The sequence below is a fragment of the Myxine glutinosa genome, chromosome 6, assembly GCF_964187855.1.
Source record: "Myxine glutinosa chromosome 6, kmMyxGlut1.1, whole genome shotgun sequence".
Lineage (NCBI taxonomy): Eukaryota > Metazoa > Chordata > Myxini > Myxiniformes > Myxinidae > Myxine > Myxine glutinosa.
In genome coordinates, this window is record NC_136266.1 from 90,986,555 (window position 1) to 91,007,565 (window position 21,011).

At 44.3% G+C, this 21,011-nt stretch overlaps 1 protein-coding gene across 9 annotated transcripts in view; it reads right to left on the minus strand.

Annotated features, from left to right (window-relative positions):
- LOC137430089 (uncharacterized) overlaps positions 1-21,011 on the minus strand; it is a 214,287-nt gene that overhangs the window by 185,711 nt on the left and 7,565 nt on the right. For all 9 annotated transcript variants that reach the window (XM_068120629.2, XM_068120631.2, XM_078780136.1 and 6 more), the window contains exons 2-3: positions 18,950-19,072; positions 7,514-7,617 (exon numbers count right to left, since the gene is read on the minus strand). In XM_068120629.2, the coding sequence (XP_067976730.2) occupies positions 7,514-7,617; positions 18,950-19,072 (227 nt within the window). The remainder of the gene's footprint in view (positions 1-7,513; positions 7,618-18,949; positions 19,073-21,011) is intronic.

The window sequence follows — 21,011 nt, forward strand, 5'->3', positions numbered from 1 at the left end:
GGAGGGCCGACGGGAGTTGTGGGAGATATGTTGAAGGCAGCAGGAAGTTGGGGTGTGAAGAGAATGACAGAGATCTGTAATCTGGTGGTGAAAGAAGGCCGCATTCCAGTGGATTGGGAACTGAGTACCCTGGTCCCTCTATACAAGGGGAAAGGTGACCCTCTGGAGTGTGGCTCGTACCGAGCAATAAAGTTATTGGAGCATGGAATGAAGGTATTGCTGAATTGTATTGGAAGGTATTGGAAGGTATTGGAAGGAAGGTATTGGAAAGGGTGTTGGAGAGGAGGATAAGGAAGAAAGTGAAGATCGACGAAATGCAGTTTGGATTTATGCCAGGAAGAGGAACGACAGATGCGCTTTTCATTGTGAGGCAGTTGCAGGAGAAGTACATGGATAAGAGGAAGAAGTTGTTTTTTGGGTTTGTTGATCTGGAGAAAGCATTCGATAGGGTTCCACGCAAAGTATTGACATGGGCATTGAGGAAGTTAGGAGTGGAGGAATGGTTGATCAGAGTAGTGATGGCAATGTACAAAAGAGCACGCACAGCTGTAAGGACGAAGGACGGGAACAGTGGTGAGTTTGAGGTGAAGGTGGGAGTGCATCAGGGGTCGGTACTAAGTCCACTACTATTTGTAGCTGTGATGGAGGTGCTGGCTCAGACCGTAAAGGAGGGTGTACCATGGGAGTTGTTGTATGCAGATGATCTGGTGTTGATTGCAGAAAGTATGGATGGACTGAAGGAAAAGATGAACAAGTGGAAGGAATGTATGGAGACAAAAGGTCTGAAGGTGCATATCGGAAAGACAAAGGTGATGGCAAGTGGTAAAGCATGTTGTGAGGTGGAAAGAACTGGGAAGTGGCCGTGTGCTGTGTGCAGGAATGGTGTCGGAGTGAACTCCATTCAATGTACAATGTGTGCTGAGTGGGTTCATCAAAAATGTAGTGGTCTGAGAGGGTCATTAACCAGTGTGGCAGCTACATTCAAATGTAAGGTGTGCACAGAGGGAGCTGCAGATGGAGGAAATGTTGAGTTGGATCTTGGAGACGGCGTGAAGCTGGAAGGTGTGAAAACATTTTGCTACCTCAGAGACATGCTGAATGGAGAAGGTGGATCAGACTCGGCAACGGTTGCTCGAGTGAGATGTGCATGGAAGAAGTTTCGGGAACTGAGTGGCGTGCTGATGAGGAGGAGAGTGTCGCTGAAGCTGAAGGGAAAGGTGTATGCTGCATGTGTGAGAAGTGTTATGATTTATGGGAGCGAGACATGGGTAATGAACGTAGAGCAGCAACGAAGGCTGGAAAGGGTGGAAATGCGAATGGTTCGATGGATGTGCGGAGTATCGTTGAGAGAGAGGAAGACAAATGATGAATTGCGAAAGATGATGGGAATATTGCCTGTGATTGATGCTGTGAAGAGGAACAGGTTGAGATGGTTTGGTCATGTATTGAGGAAGGATGAAAGTGACTGGTTGAGAAGAGTGATGGAAGTTAATGTAGAAGGAAGTAGAGGACGGGGAAGACCGAGAAAGACTTGGCTAAAGATGGTGGAAGAAGAAATGCGGGCAAGGGGGTTAACAAGGAGAGATGCAGAAAATAGGGCAAAATGGAGAAGATTGTCATGGGGACCGCAAGGCTAACCCCCGCTCTAGCAGGGAACATGGCCTTAAAATGCATGTTGTTGTTGAATACCTTGTTGTTGTACCATACCATGTTGTACCATGGTACCATACCATGTACCATACCATGAACACCATGTTGTTGTTGTTGAATGGGATATTGTAGCGACCCATGGGTCCCCCAAAGCTCGAGACCAGCAACATAATCTCCTTGCCCCAGCCGGTGACGTAACCGGCGGACAAACCGCGGCGCCGAGGTTATAATTGCTTGCACCTGTCGGTCACATGACCACCAAAGCGTGCCTCGCCTGAGAGGCGTGGCTTTGGTTCTGACGTATGCTTTTTGGCTTGGATTATATGTATGCGAACCCGATAAACGGGTTTTCAGAGTTCCCGAGTTGATTATACATTAAACATCTTCTCGGACGAGTTTGTGTCTTGTCCGTCACTTCGTCCGTCTCAAGCAGGAGCACTGCTCCTTCAATCTATTCCAAACCAAGTAACAAAGGAGGATTGAACCCGGTGGAGGGATACGACAGTGGAACAGGTGGGTGGGGGAGAGAGGGAGGGGTGGAGGTGTTAGGGGTGGAGCGGGAAGGGGTTGGAGGGGGGAGTGGGGAGTGGGGAAACGCCTAATGTGGATGACTTATGACAAGGGAAATAAAATCTAAGGCACCTCCACACCAGACTCAAGCACAGCCGGGGAGGGGAACGAGAACAAAGTGAGGCCTTAGCTCTAGTATTTGGTGATGAAGGAGGCATCGAAGCAGGCATGGCGAACAAGGGACGACAAACAGCAAGGCAGGGCGACACACCAGGCACATGAAGCAGGAAGGCAGGACGAGGAACAGGCAAGCAGTAAAAACCGTCCTTTCAAAGTTCCGAACAAAAAGGCTCCCTCATTCACAGCGAAGGTTGCTCCCTCTCCTCTGGGGTGAATCCTTCTCCTTTTCTCTTCGCGCCAAACCAAACTACGCCCTCAGGCGAGACAATACAAAGTTCCTCCCCTCTCTCTTTGGCCAATGCCCTTCTCAAACTCCTCTCCTCTTTTCTCTTTCCCAAGTCCCCACTGGAGCCACAATCTGATATTTCACAGAAGGTATTACATGCAGCAGGTTCTGGAATTGAAAGAAAAATAAAGATTTTAAAGGTTGTAGAACAAAAAAAAAATTGTAAGTTTACCGCCATTGATGCATCATCTTTTACACCACCTTATTTAACATGCTACATTAGTTATTTGTGCCTGTTGTTTGTGTCCTTTACGACGGCATTAAAACAGTCAGTTTCTTGTTTGGAATTATTTTTTAATTTTGTTTGACTGCCAGACAGGCAGACAGAGTAAAAAATGTTGTCTCACTCCTTTCTCCGCATACACGATTTGGTCAAATTCATAGCCAAAGTACTGTGAAATGTCAACATTCATGGAATCGAAATTCGTGGACTCTGCATATTCACGGATCCCGCATATTTGCGGACCCCGAGTATTCGGGGTTAATGAAATGTGACCTGCTTCTACATTTGAGGCCCTGTGCTTCACATATTCGCTGTTTTTTTGTGAGTGCAAAAAAACATCTCCGACCAGCCACGCGCATAACAGTTCTAAAACCATTTTCCACACGTCACGCATGAAACCACCTCCAGCCACACATAAATCACCTCCCACCAGCCGTGCACAAAACAGTTTATAAAAGCATCTTCCACGCCTTACACATTAAGCAGCAGTGCGTGGCATAAACAACCCCCATCACCATCCCCTGCCACCATCCCCCACAAACAATGGTCACACTACCCACCCCTCCTCCATCTAGCCACAACCCCTGCACGACTACTTATGGGCAGTGTGTCCTGGGTTTCATTCTTCCTTCTCCTCCCGCTGCCTTGACCTGCTGTGATTCCTTGCGCTCACGGACATGTTTGTGCACATTATTCATCATGAATACTAAGTGTACGAGTAGTGCAGATGTGTCTGCTCCCATGAGGCAGAAAAAAGTCATTATCCTGTGCCAGAAAGTGGAGCTGCTTGACCGACTATCGAGAGGTGAGAGTGCAGCTTCTGTGGGCAGGCACTAAAGTGTGAATGAGTCAACTGTGCTACATAAAGAAGAACGAGAAGGTGAATCGCGAAAGTGTCACGGCGAATGCAGTATCAAGCACCAAAGTGGTTACCCAGGTCAGGGACGTTCACATTTAAACAATGGAGAAGGCATGAACTGTGTAGTCAGGTTCACTATGTTTTTTCGTTCAAAATCATGGTAGATTAGCAAACCTATACATTTTTGGAAACGTTATTACATGGAAAATCTGAAAATCAATGTTTACATTTGCCAATTCCGACCAATTCGATTCGACCAATTCGACCAATCGACCAATTCCATTCGACCAATTCGACCATTCGACCAATCGTTTCGATCGACCATTCGATCGATTCGATTCGATTCATCGAATTCGATTCGATCGACCATTCGACCAATTCGATTTGCCAATCAATTTGACCGACCTTTGCTTGTGTGGAACGGACTGTGAAAACGATGCGGACTATATTGTCGGATACGACACACAGGACAGTGATGACGAACTCTAAATGGCATATTCTGTAATCGTGTATGTTTGATGCCATTGACTGCCTGTGTATATTTTGTCATTGACTGCCTGTGTAGATGTGAAGTTATACTGACTGCATGTGTATATATGATTTTGCTGACTGCCTGTGTATGTTTGGTGATATGAATTATTGTGACACATTTTGATGTTATTAACTGCCTGTACAAAATGATAACATGTATTTGATTATGCAACTTATCGCGAATATAAAGACAGTATTTTGCAATTCAAAACCTTTGATTCGTGTCTTACCATTCCCCATAGCACTAATTTGATACTTTCATTGGATTCCTTGTCCCTGAAAATATAGGTTTAGTAAATTTTTAAAAGTTTTTAGGGTAATTAGAGGCAGAAATAGAACAAAATATGTATTTTAGTGGCCATTTTGAAAATCCAAAATGGCCGCCATACAGGTATCTCTCCAAATGTAAACATTGATTTTTAGTTTCCTTATGCTATAACCTTTCCAAAAATGTATAGGTTTGCTAATCTACCATGATTTTGAACGAAATATAATTTATTGACATAGTGAACCTGACTAGTGTGGGGAGAGGACAATGCTCAGAGAAACGTACCTTTAGCTGACCTCCAATTTGTGCAAGGGAAAAGTGAATGTACGGTTACCTGGCTGGCATGGGTGATGATGCAAACACGAGTTATGCGAGCACAAGTGATGTGGGTACAAGTGATGCGGGTACGAGTGGCCCCAATCCCTTCCAAGCTAGCAGGGGCTGGTTTGACCGCTTCAAGCAGTGGTACGGTCTCCATAATGTGTAGCTCACAGGCAAGCGTGCTTCAGCGGACCACGAGGCAGTTCCAACTTTCCCTGCTCAACCCACGCCGCTCATTGAGGAGAAGGGGAAAGTCCCGGAGCAGGTCTTCAATGCAGACTAGACTGGCCTGTTTTGAATGAAAATACCCATGAGAACTTTCATCTCAAATCGAGAGAGGACAGCATTGGGGTTCAAGGCTGCCAAGGACTGGATATCTCTTCTCTGCACCAATGCTAAAGGGGACTCTCAAGGACAAAAACAAGCAACCTCTTTCCGTATTTTGCAGGGCCAACAGAAAGGCGTGGGTAGCAACTGCCATCTTCATGGATTGGTTCCACAACTGTTTCATCCCTCAAGTGGAGAGGTATCTGGCAGAAAAGAACCTCTCCTTCAAGGGTCTCCTGCTGATGGACAATGCTCTTGGCCACCCCAAGGTGATGAAAGTGATCCATCCTAAAGGTGAGGTCATCTTCCTGCCACCCAACACCACCTCCCTGATCGAACCATTAGATGAAGGGGTAATTTTGATGTTCAAAACGTACTACATCTGCCGCACCTTCTGTCGCATCTTGGAGGCTATTAATTCCAACTCTGAAATGACGGTTGGGCAATGTTGGAAGGATTTCAACATCACGCACTGCATCAACATCATCAAAGACTCGCTGGACGAGGTGAAAGCCTCCACCATCAATACTTGCTGGCATATTCTATGGCCACAGGCAGTCAACGACTTCAGAGGCTTTCCCGACACCATGGAAGACAGGCGACAACTTGCCGGGTTGGCATGGGAGGTGGGAGGGGAAGGCTTACACGATATGAAGCCTGAGGAATGAGAGGAGCTCATTGCCTTGCATGGGGAGGAGGTGACTGAGGAGGAGTTGGGGGCCATCATCACAGTTTCCAAGGAGGAGGGCAGTGAAGAGGAAGAAGAGGTGGCGAGGCCAACCTGACATTAAAGTTCCTGGCTGAGGTGCTGCAGGATATGAGGACAATACCTGATAGGTTGCAAGATGCCGACCTAGTGATGGAGCGGTAACTCCGGTTCAAGAGGGGGTTGGATGATGTTTTGCTGCCGTACAAAGAGCTGCACAGAAACCTGCAGCACTCAGTGAAGCAGCTCACGATCACCAATTTTTTTGCACCGATATCTCCACCTCAACACCTTCAGTGACCTCACCTGCATCCCCTTCGGTTGCACCACTCATCAGCAATCTGACCTTTGTCCTCTTCAGAGGAGTTAATTGAGTTTACTGGATTCTAAATCATCATCATCATCATCAACAAAAGTTACATTGTGCTGTATAAAAATTTTAAAAAACCACCTTTAGAGGCCATTTTCCCCCGCAAGCGGGGGTTGGCCTTTTTCGGGAACCGTGGTTGTTGTTGTTTTTTGGTCCCCTTTTTGAAGCAATGTTTTACGGCCGGATGCCCTTCCTGACGCCAACCCTTTTTGCCGCCTTTAACGACAAACAGGGAATTACCAGTGAACTGGTACTCAAATGTATCTTAAATACCAGTGCTGTATCTTAAATACAAATTGAAAATAGTACCTGCAGTTTTTTTTGTTTTTTTGTAAGCAATTTAAATGGAACTGTAATCATGTGCTTTCGTGTTCGTAAAATTTAAAAAATTCCATTATTAATCATGAACCGCCGGGAACTCATCCCCCTTTTCCCATTGAAACAATGCCCCGACATTGGCGGATTCGAAATTCGCAGCATTTTTCAGGCACATATCCCCCACTCCCCCACGAATGTCAGGGTCTTACTGTACTGCTAAACTACAGGTTCGTTTTCTATTCATGTTCCCATTCGTATTCAAAATTCGTATATGAAGACCGAAGTATTTCTCATCAAATCTACACATATCCAATAAAAAATTCAAGCTCTTTTCAAAGAAATTGATTGCTTATGCCTCAGAACAAACATAGTTGTTCACATCCATTTGTGTGCCAGGTGAGTGGGAAATATGAAGACAGGAACCCTCAAGGAGTTTACATCAAGCATATCCTTGTGTCTCCAGAGAGGTTAGAAATCATAAAGAGGTTCTCAAGTCCTTTGTCAACCATAATCCATTTTAGGAATCACATATATGATTGCATGATTGTCATTGATGGTAAATAGATGATTATACTCAAGTGTCTGAAGATGGTCTGCACACCGACTTCAAAACACTACATTAAGCCTTAAACAAGATGTGAATAAATGTGCCGATATTCTGTCACTTTCTTTAATCCCCACAGAAAGCCTTTTTGGACAGGAATTTCTCTGAACTCAGTATTAATGCATCTTTGCATCAGTCATTCAATATTAGAACTCAAGCCAATCATGTGTGATAGGAGTACTCCACACGTGCTCCACATACCTGAACTAAATTCAAAAGCCATCAACATGGTTCCAGTTTGTCACTCAACCTCCAAACATATGCAACAAAAGTCCATGCCAAATTACAAGTACAATGTTTACACGCAGCTCTGATGGCCATCATGTTGATGGAATGACTATACCTATCAGCTTGACTCACCATCCTGACAGCGCTTGCCAGAGAATCCCGGACAGCACCGCCACTCCATGGCGGACACTGTACGGTAGGTAATGTGAAACGTTGGCTGCACCACCACCCGGTAACTGCAAAAATACACACAAAATTGGCGCTTCTCAAATCTCAGTTTAATCATCTCATGTTCTTAAAATAAATCGAAAGTAATAAGGAAACAACGGAATTGCATCAAAGAGAACAAACAAGCTGAAATGGCCAATTTTAATCACGACTAGCTTTCCACGCGTCACTTCGATGACTGTAGTTGAACGACTTAACACGACATATATATATATATATATATATATATATATATATATATATATATATATATATATATATATATATATATACATATATATATATATATATATATATATATATATATATACATACCTACAGTCACGTGAAAAAGTAAGTACACCCCATGTAAAGTTTTGACTTCTTCAACATATTTCAACATACAGCTATTTGATCTTCATTTCAACAATATTGACAGATAAAGGTGATATAAGATAACAAATATCATGAAACATTTACATTTTGTAGTCCATTGTATAATTTAAATAAACATAAATGCAAATTTCGCATGTGGAAAAAGTAAGTACACCCTTGGCTCTAATAGGTGGTATTGCCCCCTTTGGCAGAAACAACCTCAAGAAGGCGTTTCTTATAACTGTCTACCAGTCTCTGACATTGACTGGGAGAAATTTTTGCCCACTCTTCCATGCAGAATTCTTTCAGCTGTGCGATGTTTGAGGGGTTTCTTGCATGCACAGCTCGTTTCAAATCCCCCCACAACATCTCGATGGGATTTAGATCCAAGCTTTGACTTGGCCATTCCAGAACCCTCCATTTCTTTCTTTTCAGCCATTCCTTGGTGGATTTACTGGTATGTTTAGGGTCATTGTCATGTTGCAAGGTCCACCTTCGGTTGAGCTCCAACTTTCCGACAGATGGCCTCACATTATCCTCAAGCACCCTCTGGTACAATGAAGAATTCATAGTGGATTCTATGATGGTGAGCTGCCCAGGCCCTGATGCAGCAAAGCTGCCCCAAACCATAATATTTTCACCACCATGCTTTACAGTTGGTATCAGGTTCTTGTGGTCAAATGCTGTCTTTGGTTTTCGCCAAACATGTCTTCTGGTACTGTGGCCAAATAGCTCTACCTTTGACTCATCTGTCCAGAGCACATTGTTCCAGAAGTGCTGGTCTTTGCCTAGGTGTTCATTGGCAAACTTTAGTCTTGCCCTGATGTTCTTTCTGGACAGCAAAGGTTTCCTCCTGGAACACCTCCCATGTACATCAAATTTGTACAGCCTCTTTCTAAAGGTAGATTCGTGCACTTTGACATCAACAGTGGCAAGAGCTACCTGTAGGTCCCGTGATGACATTCTGGGGTTCTTCGAGACTTCTTTCAGCATCTTGCGGTCTGCTCTCGGGCTGAACTTGCTGGGCCAGCCTGGCCTGAACAAGTTGGTAGTTGTTTGGAATCTTCTCCACTTGTCAATGATCTTCCTGACAGTCGAATGATTGATTTCAAATTGTTTGGATATCTTTTTAAATCCCTTCCCAGACTCGTAGGCATCTATAACCTTCTTTCTGATGGCCTCAGAGAGCTCTTTTGATCTAGGCATGGTGATGCTGCACACTTCAACAACAAAGAGCAAGCCAAACTAAATGTCTGAAGTTTAAATAAGACAGGTTCCTCCAAGATCCTCTCCAACGATGTTCTAATCATTTACACCTGAGCTGGTGCACCTGATTCTAATTTTAAGTATTTGAAGTCGTGATAAATGTAGGGGTGTACTTACTTTTTCCACATGCGAAATTTGCATTTATGTTTCTTTACATTATACAATGGACTACAAAATGTAAATGTTTCATGATATTTGTTATATTATATCACCTTTATCTATCAATATTGTTGAAATGAAGATCAAATAGCTGTATGTTGAAATATGTTGAAAAAGTCAAAACTTTACATGGGGTGTACTTACTTTTTCACGTGACTATATATATTGTTGAGGATCCGCCGCCGGCCTTCTCCCCTTACCAAGGGGGGACTAGTCCCCTTGTCTTTGACTGGCCTGGTGGGACCCGGGACCTATGACGTCCCTTCCGGACAGCGCGAAATAGGGTATTCGGACCAAATTCGCTATTACCTAAATACTCGCGCTGCCCTGAAGCGAGGAGATAAGCCCCGCACGAACCACGTGTGTTGATACGCCGAGCGGTTTTGCATACACACAATCCGTGCCGTTATCACTTACTAGACCCCGATTCAAGCGGTTCTTATTCGTACCACGCTTAGTCAATGGAGAAATCACAAAGGCGATCGAATTGGAAAGCAAAGGAATAACAGATTTATTTACACTATTCACAATGGTTCAAGAGCAGAGACACAGGGTAATCCTTGCACAGTCTTACTTAATACCCAAAAGACTACGGGCCAGTTTCACTCACACTCACACAGGAATTGCAGCTGCAGGATGATGGTCCGCGCATCCGAGGATGGCTCTCGTGCAGCTCCCTCCGGTCTCCGGCTCGTCCCTTGCAGATGGATCCAGGAGAAGGCAGGAGCTCGTAGCCCGCCGTTTGGACGCACAGGGTTATTACGGGGCGAACGGTAGGGGGTGGGCTCTGGTGCGGTTGGCGGTTAATCACTGGCGGCTATGGCCGCGTTTACTCGCGTGGCTGGAATATTCGCTATTCGCCACCGGCGCGTTTGGCTGTGGCCGCGTACTCGTACCGCCAACGCCTCTTCTTCTTCCCCTCTGGCGCGTACGTAATATGGCGAGTTACAGTTCCAAGGCTCAAAGCGAGCGAGTCCTCAAATCCTCAAAGTGCTATCGCAACGAAGTTCTCTCCACAAGTCCTTTTCGATGCGCTCCAACAAGTGCTCACAATGCGCTCGCCCCCTCAAGTCCATATGCGCTCGCTGTAAAAGTCCTCTTGAGGGCTCTTCGCGTGGGCTTATATAGCCCTGCCCCGCGAACCTTCCCGAACTCACCAGACGTTCTCTGCCACACCCTCTCACGCCATGCCGCCCGAGCCTTGATTGGTTGATGACCCTTACCGTCTCCCTACCGCTGCGGCCGATCTCAACCCTCCTTTGGCTTTCGAGGCCCTGCCTCGTGTTAACTCGACGAGGGACAGCCAAATGGGGCATGGGATGGATTCCGCCCATCGAGGTGGAATTGGAGGGTGGACGCAAAATGAACGGGACCTAATCTCATGTCCTTACACAACGCAGATATTAATAGGGGAAATGGCCTATACTTACACATACTATGACATAACTAATACTACAAGTGGGCCTACGTGTTGCTCGTGGAACTAACTATGAGGGGCAAACCTTTAGCATTTATTGGTCATATGTACAATCTCAAAACCGCAGATATATATATATATATATATATATATATATATATATATATATATATATATATATATATATATATATATATATATATATATATATATATATATATATATATATATATATATATATATAGTGCGTATCAAAAAAAAGGTAATCCGAATTCAAGGGGTTATTATGCAAAGGTTATTCAGTTTGACAATTTACATGTGGTTTACCAATTATGAGGAGATCCTCAGATTTCCATTGATGTCTTTCATGCATCATTGCTGTCACACATGACCGAGTACATGTTCATTGAAAATGACAAGTTCAAATCGCATTTTTACAAGTTTGGCTAATCGGTGCAAGACAGTTTTAAATGGATGCATTACTTGTCGACTGTCAAGTTGATTATGTAAAATTGTTAAGTTGGTCTGGTAATCGTCGGTTGCGTCATCCTTTGTTTAAGGTGAGTATTTAAGATGGGCCTACAGTGTATGGGTTTAGAGACAGTCTGAGTCATTGAAAAGATGGTTCAACTTACGACTGAACAGCGGACCTTCGTGGTTACAACCTTTCACCAAACTGGAAGTTTGCAGCGAACTCGTGATGCGTTCAAGGAACGTTTCCCAGAACGGGAGCCTCCAGCAGCCAAAACCATCTGGGCGAATGTTAGAAAAATACCAAGAGCATGGCACTAGCCTCAACCGCAACAAGGGGAATTCTGGTAGGAGGCGCACTGGGTGATCGGAAATCGAACATTGCAGCAGTAAGGCAGCAAGTTTTGGAGCATCCTAGGGATACCAGCGCAAGACGAGATGGGACGGGATTGCCTTCGGCATCATTCAACCGAATCACAAGACTGGACCTCCACCAACATCCATATCGGATTCACATCCGGCATCAACTTACGCCAGGGGATTTTGCCAGGAGGCTGGTGCTTGCTGGATGGTTGATAGCACGTTGCGAAGCAGATGTCAATTTCCTGCGGTATCTCGTTATCGGTGACAAAGCTGCTTTCGCCATGGACGGTAAGGGTCAACACCCATAATGTTCTTGAATATGCACCGACAGGACAACCCCTGGAATTTAATTTTGACACCAACATGAATCGACAAAAGTGGATTTGTTTGGTTGGGACTTTGTGGAAGTGGTCAGGTGATCGGACCATTTTTCTTTCAAAGGAATGTCAATGGTAACAGGTATCTGCAGATGATCAATGATGAAGTTTTACCGCAGCTGGAGGAGAACTTTGAGCGACAGGTTCGTGGTGTCTTTAGATATCTCTGGTGGGCCCAAGATGGCGCCCCAGCACATCGTCTTATCACTGTCCGAGATCGACTGAGGGAACTCTTTGGAGACCGAGTCATCGCCCTCAACCATGCAGTGGAATGGCTTCCAAGATCACCTGACCTCACACCATGTGATTATTTCCTTTGGGGACATTTAAAGAACAAGGTGTTCATAACTCCTCCCCGTGATCTTGACGAATTGCAGGTCCGTATTCGACATGAAGTGGATGCTTTGCGCAATGACCCGGCTATGGTGAGACGAGCAGATCAGGGCATGCTCTGCCGCTGTGAGCTTGGTGTTGAAAGGGGAGGTGGACATGTTGAAGGTGTGGGTGCATAAAGGCCAATCATTCCTGAGAAAAGTTCACATCTGACGTTCATTTTTCTCCAATTATCCTGTCTTGCACCGATCTTGCAATTTCTCCAATTATCCTGTCATTCCTGCCTGCTATTAGCCAAACTTGTAAAAATGCGATTTGAACTTGTCATTTTCAATGAACATATACTCGGTCATGTGTGACAGCAATGATGCATGGAAGGCATAAATGAAAAGCTGAGGATCTCCTCTTAATTAGTAAACCACATGTAAATTGTAAAAATAAATAACCTTTGCATATTAACCCCTTGAATTCGGATTACCTTTTTTTTGATACGCACTGTATGTATGTATATATATATATATATATATATATATATATATATATATATATATATATATATATATATATATATATATATATATATATATATATATATGTTGTGTTGCAGTTTTTAGAACCTTCACTTTATCAAATTTAGTATTAAAATCCCTAATAACTCCCCGTGTACATTTCCCCTTAATTGGCTGTTAATTGTTTGCACCTTTGTTCGTCCATCGCATCACGTAGCAAATAATAGGCTTCCCTCAATAGTTATCTCATTATTATATGTCAGTATAAGGCTCTGTTTTTCCACTAGTTCATTGCGTTGTACCAAATCAAATAAGATAGATCCCCTTTCAATTGCCCAAAACCTCCATTGCCAACCGCATTGCTCCATTGCCAACCGCATTGCTCCCCTTTCCAACTGCATTGCTCCCTTCCAACTGCATTGCTCCCTTTCCAACTGCATGCCTCCATTTCCAACTGAATTGCTCCATTTCCAACTGCATGCCTCCATTTCCAACTGAATTGCTCCATTTCCAACTGAATTGCTCATTTCCAACTGCATGATCCATTTTAAACTGAATTGCTCCATTTCCAACTGCATGCCTCCATTTCCAACTGAAATACTCCATTTCCAATTGCATGCCTCCATTTCCAACTGAATTGCTCCATTTCCAATTATTGCATGCCTCCATTTCCAACTGAATTGCTCCATTTCCAATTGCATGCCTCCATTTCCAACTGAATTGCTCCATTACCAACTGCATTCGCCGCCATGCCATGTGCTCTAACTCGGGGAACAAGGGCGTGGCCCACCTCGTCATCAGGAGGAATGAGCCAGCCCCGATCAACCAACCGAGAAGAGTGGGTTTGGCTTGAGAGGGCGGAGAAAGAAACATCGAGGAGGTTCAAGAAGATTCTAAGGTGGGGCCTATAAAACCCAGTGCGGGAAACCCCCCCTCAGTTCGGTGGAGGGAGGTGCTTGAGACGAGTGAGAGTCCGCAGGGAGAGAAACCGTACAAGAGTCCCGTGGGTGTCGACGGAGTTTCACAGACGCAGGAGGCGGAGAACGCTGCCAGTGAAGCCGAATACGTGGAGCTGCCGGCTGAAGCTGCCGGCTGTTTGCCGGGTTTTTCGCCTCGACCCCAGAGCGTGGACCACGAGCTGAAGCCGGACCTAGACGCTACCATCTGCCTGGACTCTTCTCTCCCTTCCCATACCATCCCTGCCATTCCATCCATTCGTGTACGTGAGTTTGTCTTGTTTGTCTTGTCTGGGGTTTTAAGTAAGTTTGTATAAGTATAAGTTGCTCTGTGTCCATCTTTCCCTGTAAATTACATTTCTTATCTTTTCTTCTCTTTGATTGTGGTTGTGTAAATAATTAATAAATCTCTGTTCTTCCTACCTTTGCCTTCTTCTTCTTCCTCGTCCGATCGTCCTTGTATTTTCCATGCATTGAACACCTGTGGCACGATTTGGCCAACGCTCAGAATCGGGTTTAGTCTTTGTTACTGGCTCGAACGTCGTGTTGCTAAAACCGCTCGGCAACGAGAACATCTAAAACCGGGGTTCGAGCGGTACTTGTCTCCCTGTTTTGCGGAGGGATTGGTGAAGGTATTCGGGAGAACACCTTGACCAATAACCCTGATCAATCCCACCTCGCAAAGGAGCGTTACAAGTACCAGGACCGGCGGAGATAGCCAGCTTAACAGGACAAGGGGATTAACCCCCCCCCTTGCTAACGGGAGAGCCGTCCCCCAGATCCGTAACAATATATATGTAATATATATATATATTATATATATATATATATATATATACTATATATATATATATATATATATATATATACATATATATATATATACATATATATATATATACATATATATATATATACATATATATATATATACATATATATATATATACATATATATATATATACATATATATATATATACATATATATATATATACATATATATATATATATATATATATATATATATATATATATATATATATATATATATATATATATATATACACACTAGTGGGGTCACCCGTGGGAATTAATATTGTTGGGGTTTTGAGAACATATAAATGTTTTGAGAACATACATATAAATATATTGTTGGGGTTTTGAGAACCCTGCACTTAGTAAATTGTTGTAAATATACCCTTTGTAAATAATTCTCTGTGTAAATACCTCCATTTCTTGTTAAGGTCAAAGGTCGTCCCCTAGTTAGTCCACGTCACCACACATAGGCCACCATAGGACTCTCTATAGTTATTTCAGTAATATGTGTTTCAGGTAAAGCTGTGTTTCCAATAGTTGAATCTACGTTGCATTAATGAAATAAGAATAGGCCCCAAGCCCTTCAACACCAGTACGAATGGTTTTCTATCCTCAATGGCAGTAAGGGTTCTTTTACCATCAAGCCAGAACTCCATTACAAACGAGGCCAAGGACAGGAAAAAGGGGGCGGAACGCTGAGGAAGAGGCGTGGCCCTGTCATCAACCCGCCAGGGGCGTGGCCGGTAATCCCTAACCAGCCAACCAGGGCTGCGGTGAACTCCAATATGGGCGTAGCCCAAGAAACCGCGGCTTGATTCGGCGACGCCCGATAAAGGCAAGGAGAGGGACTGCTTATGGGGAGAACCGAGAGAGGAGGAAGAGAGGAGCACCGAGCAGCTTTTTGAGCACGAGCATCGTTGGGGTGCAAGAGTCGGTGCGCTCGGGTCACCAAGACAGCGGAAACATAAACCGCGCTGCCTGCCGGGTCTTCGCCGCTGAAACCGGATACGTGGGGCTGCCGCCAGCTGCTCGTTTTCCAGCCCGGAGCGTGGATTTGAAGCGGACCTCCCCGCTGTGCTTTTCCTCCAAACCTTCTTCCAGCCATTCCTGCCTGCTATTCCCTTGTCGTGTAAGTCTGTTGTCTGTCCTTTTTGTTGTCTGGGGTTTAATATAAGACTGTTTTCAGGCTTGGCCTATGTCTTCTTCTTCTTCTGTATATTGCTTTCGTTTCTCCTTCGGTTTCTTTGGTTTTGTAAATAATTAATAAATGTCTGGTATTCCTTACTTTGGTTTCTTCTTTCCCCCGATCGCTTTAGTCCCTTCTTTCCATTGAGTACCTGTGGCGCGATTTTGGCCAAACGCTATATAATCGGGTTAGTCTTTTGTTAACGGCCTGAGTCGTGGCTCGCTTCGCTCGGCGTGTCCATTACAGTCGCGGCTCAGGCGGGGCTCATTTCCTCGCTTACCGGAAGGCGCTGGTACTTAGGTCATAGGAATAATTGGCCTACTACCCTATTCAGCACTGACCGGAAGTGGCGAGATAGTTCCAGGACTCGGACGACCAGCTTAAAAGACGAGAGGATTAAACCCCCCTCGGTAAGGGCAGTGCCGAAACTGAGATCCGTAACAATATATATCGTTACGGATCTCTCCGTCGGCCCTTTTTCCCCTTACCAAGGGGGGATTAATCCCCTTGTGTGCGACTGACCGACGTGAGTCCTGAAGTTGCTCGGCTCCCTCCGGAGAGGCAGGTGAGCAACCCCGTTCGTGACCGCGGACAAGATGTTAATTGCCGAGCGGATTAGCAGCCGCAGCACGAACCATTAGCAAGTAACTAGACCCGATTCTTAACGTTGGCCAAATTGTGCCACAGGTATTCAATTGGGAAAAGACAAGGATGAACGGATGTGAGGAAACCAGAAGGTAAGGAAAAACAAATACAATTTATTACTAATACTTACACAATTAAAGGAACCAAGGAGAAGGAAAGATACGAAAATAAAGACAGAAGGATGGAAGGACCAGAAGACACAGTGCAAATACTAACTTATCTAAACAGGCTTAACCTATACCCAGGGACAAGACACACAAAACAAACTCACGTACACAAAAGGATGGAATGGCAGGAATGGTTTGGGACGACAGAGGAGGGTCCAGGCAGATGGTAGGCGTCGAGGTCCAGCTCCAAGCGCGCGCTCCGATCCACGCTTTGGGGTCGAGGCGAAAACCCGGCAAACACAGCCCCGCTTCGGGCTGGCAGCGAGGAGCCGGCAGCTCCACGTATTCGGTTTCACACCGGCAGCTGTCTCACGCGTCCCCCGCCTCCTGCGTCTCCGACGCTCTTTTCCTACTCCGCAGAATCTGCCTCTGGTTCAGCGCACCTCCCTCAAATCCCTCTCTCCGCTTCTCCTCCACTGCACTCTTATGCACTTCTTCAAAAAGGCTTGCGCGGGCACTTTTATAACGCGCTTTGAGATCAACCCGCGCCACGCCCGTGATGGTATCTCACCAGCCCTGATTGGCTGGTGGGGGCTCGCTGGCTCCACCTTCCGATGACGAGGGGCGGGCAACGCCCTTGTTCGTGGGCTTGACCGCGTGCGTAATGGAGTTTGGGGTGAAGAAAACCACCCAATGCACTGAGAGGATTGGGGGAGACTTGAAAAGGGATTCTATCTTATCTGATTCGGTGCAATGCAGAGTCAATTAATGGGAGACACAGCCTTAAACCAATACACATAATAAGGAAATAACTATTGAAGGGTATATGGTGGCCTACGTGCTTGCGATGGAGTAACTAAGAGGACGACCGTTGACCTTTACACACAAAACGGAGATATTTACAAGGAATCGTTACACTTTACAGAGGGTGATATTTACAACAATTCTCAAATCCACAACAATATACATATAAATATACATATATACATCAACGTACGATTTAAGCAATGGATGGTGACAATTTATGACAATAATGACAATACAGGAATAAAATAATAATTTCATCAGGTTCACTATTCATTTTCTTGTAACATACAATGGAGTATTAAATAAATGTCATCGATGAGACTTAAGACAGCTCGCCATCACAACAAGGGAACAGCATGCTTGGTCCGGATTATTTCTCCTCAAGCGGGCCTGGTGGATACGCTCACATCTCACCTTCTCGAATTTTGTGATGCCTTTGTTGACAATCCTTCTCCAAACTGAGCGATCAGTGCTCTGAAGTTCCCACTTGGCTGGGTCAATATCACAGCTTTTTACTGTCGCGTTTAGACAATCCTTGTAGCGCGTTCTAGGTTTCCCAATGCCACGTTTGCCCACAGCCTCCTGTGGTTTATGCCACGACCCAAAAAATGAGGTCAAGAGGACTTGGAAACAGAAAAATGCTGAAATTGTATCAGTGATAGTCGGAGCAACAGGGATGATCAAGAAAACCCATGCTGAGAACTATAAAATCATTCCGGGGAATATAACTACAAACGAGCTTCAAGTGGAGGCTGTCGGAGGTTCAGTGAGGATTTTGAAAAGAGCTCTTGGAATGAAGCTATGAGAATGAAGTTTCACAATTTGGTTCATGAATAATGATACTTTACCGAAAAAAGGAGTTGCCGATTTTGAGTTCCCTCCCACCTCCTAAAACCTGCATAAGGAGATAACAACCAACGTGAACCTACTACACGTATTTTGTAACTTTTCAAACAAATTTGCTCCTGAAGGGATTTAGGGTTAATTAGGCAAAGGGGTTAAATGCTTATATGCAACTCATAAAATCATCTGATTTTCCCTGTTAATCAAACCTATTCACATTTTATCTACATTTTTAGCTCTATCACTTTGGAGCAGTTTGTGAAGACTCCAGATATCAAGTTTGATCTGAAATCATCATGAAATAATGTAAGGCTGGTGTCGCTTTAACAGTTAAGGTGGCTGGCTTGAGATATTAGGGTCCTGAATTCAAGACCCTGTCGTGCCGCTGAAATAACACCAGGTGGGTTGATGCAACCTGTCATCCTTCCGAGTTCGGCAAAATGAGTACCAGCTTACTGGTAACATGGGCATTGCATCAGCGACACAGCCACGCCTCCAGAAAATGATGCAGCCAAGCAGCCACAGGCTGCACACAAAACACCACCGCCATGAGATAAGCTCAGGTGGCATCAAAATGTGAAAACCTTGGAGAGGGGTGAATACTTGTGCAGGCCACTGTATATAAAGATAATAGCTTTCAAGCTTGGTTTCTGAAAGATAGCAGACTCAATTTGAGCAAAGTTAAAGCTGCACGTCACCAGGAGGGCAGTTTCTGACACTGGACTCACCTCACTTTGCCGGAGCATTCTGTAGGCCAAGTGCAATGCTGGTAGAACCTGCGTAGGCGTGTTTGCGTCCCATTAATAACCGGGCAAGAAACCTTCCGGCTGACAACGTATGTACACCAATTTCTGTGATGGACCAGGAGAAAGGAGCATATATGATAAGATGAGCATTGCAAAATCTGTGCATCAATAGCGTCACAATGGCCGTTTCATCCACGTCAGGTCAGCTTGGGATGCTTGTGTCTTAAACTTTACTCTCAAGTGGAATATGAAATGATCACAGCCCATCAACTAGAGTTCATAGAACACGTTACACCGCTCAGTGTTCAAGAATATACTTCAAATAAAATAAAATAATGATTTTAAAGATCGTTGCAAAAGAACTTCCGGAAGTTTAGCACTGTGGTGCTGTGCACACACAACTCGTTTGCCAAAAAGGTAGGCCACAACGCGTGGTACAAACAAAAGCACTTTATTACAAGCTCGCACATCAGCACTGGGCGGAGCTCGACCTTCGAGCCCGCATATATGTCCCGAGGCCACGCCTTGCCCCCGGGCGTGGCCGATCGGCTGAAAGGCGGGGCATGTATCTCAGTTCCACGCCCGGACGCTCGCGCCACCCACTGGTGCGCGGAATTATTGATCATTGTGCCCGCCACAGCACTATTGAAGCAGTCTTATACACCACCCTATTTAACATGTCCAAGGACATTGAAACGGAAGGGTTTTGGAAGTGCAAATGAGGTGATTTGTTTTCTGTACAGTATTTAAGTATATAATTCAATTTAAATTAAATAAAGATTGTAAAAGTCTGGTAAAGAAATACATTTAAGAATTTACCGCCATTTTACCACCGGTGACGCGATGTCAATTGCACCACCCTATCTAACACATTACATTAGATATTCAAGCCTGTGGTGTTTGTCTTTTATAACGTCCTTAAAACAGTAAGTTCCGTGTTTGGAATGGTTTTCAATTTTGTTTGACTGCCAGACATAAAGAAAGAGTAAAAAATATCTCACTCCTCTCTGTGAATGTGTGATGGGGACAAATTCAGAGACAAAGTACTGTAAAACAGCAGGTGTGTTTTCTTATTCATGTTCCGATTTGTGTTTAAAATATAACATTCAAATTAAATAAGTTGTTCTTCGATCATGAACTAATGTTTCCAGACGGACAACGGACATGAACCACTTTCTTAACACAGGATTTAAAAACCCGCAAGAACTAAACGATTTTTTTTTAATTACTATTTTCCGTATAATAATAATAATAATAAATTTTTTTTCATGCTTATTTATTTATTTATTTTTTCATTTTTCCAAAAGCTTTTCCCTACATTGATTGAACTCTTTACAATATTTAAAATGAGTCATGTCTGCCTCAGGATAATAAAACCTCTTTCCGTCCCACTATATAAAGTTAACACTTTGCAGAAAAATCGACATAATGTTTTTAGATGATGAGGAGGGAGGATGACGGGGGGGGGGGGGGAGTTGGGGCATTTTGTCTCATTTTCGCAAATTAAACGATGTGTGCGCCCAAAATTCTGGAACAAAAGAGTTTCCAAAGAGAGAAGGGGATATTAAAATCGAATCAGATTACTTCACCCTTCTCCAGAGACCTGAACACTCCCACATATGACATGGCAATTGGCTGGTGGTTTCATTAAACACGGACAAACGATTATTTGGCCAGGCAAAGCTAGTTTGGGAAAAAGGGGGTAATGAGCAGGAGGCCTGTATTTGGGCAGCGAATTCTCCCGGAAAACACCCCCGCCCCAACCCCCAATGTCGTTTATTTGTTGGCGCGTTTATTTGTTGGCGCGTTTATTTGTTGGCGCGTTTATTTGTTGGCGCGTTTATTTGTTGGCGCGTTTATTTGTTGGCGCGTTTATTTGTTGGCGCGTTTATTTGTTGGCGCGTTTATTTGTTGGCGCGTTTATTTGTTGGCGCGTTTATTTGTTGGCGCGTTTATTTGTTGGCGCGTTTATTTGTTGGCGCGTTTATTTGTTGGCCCGTTTATTTGTTGGCGCGTTTATTTGTTGGCGCGTTTATTTGTTGGC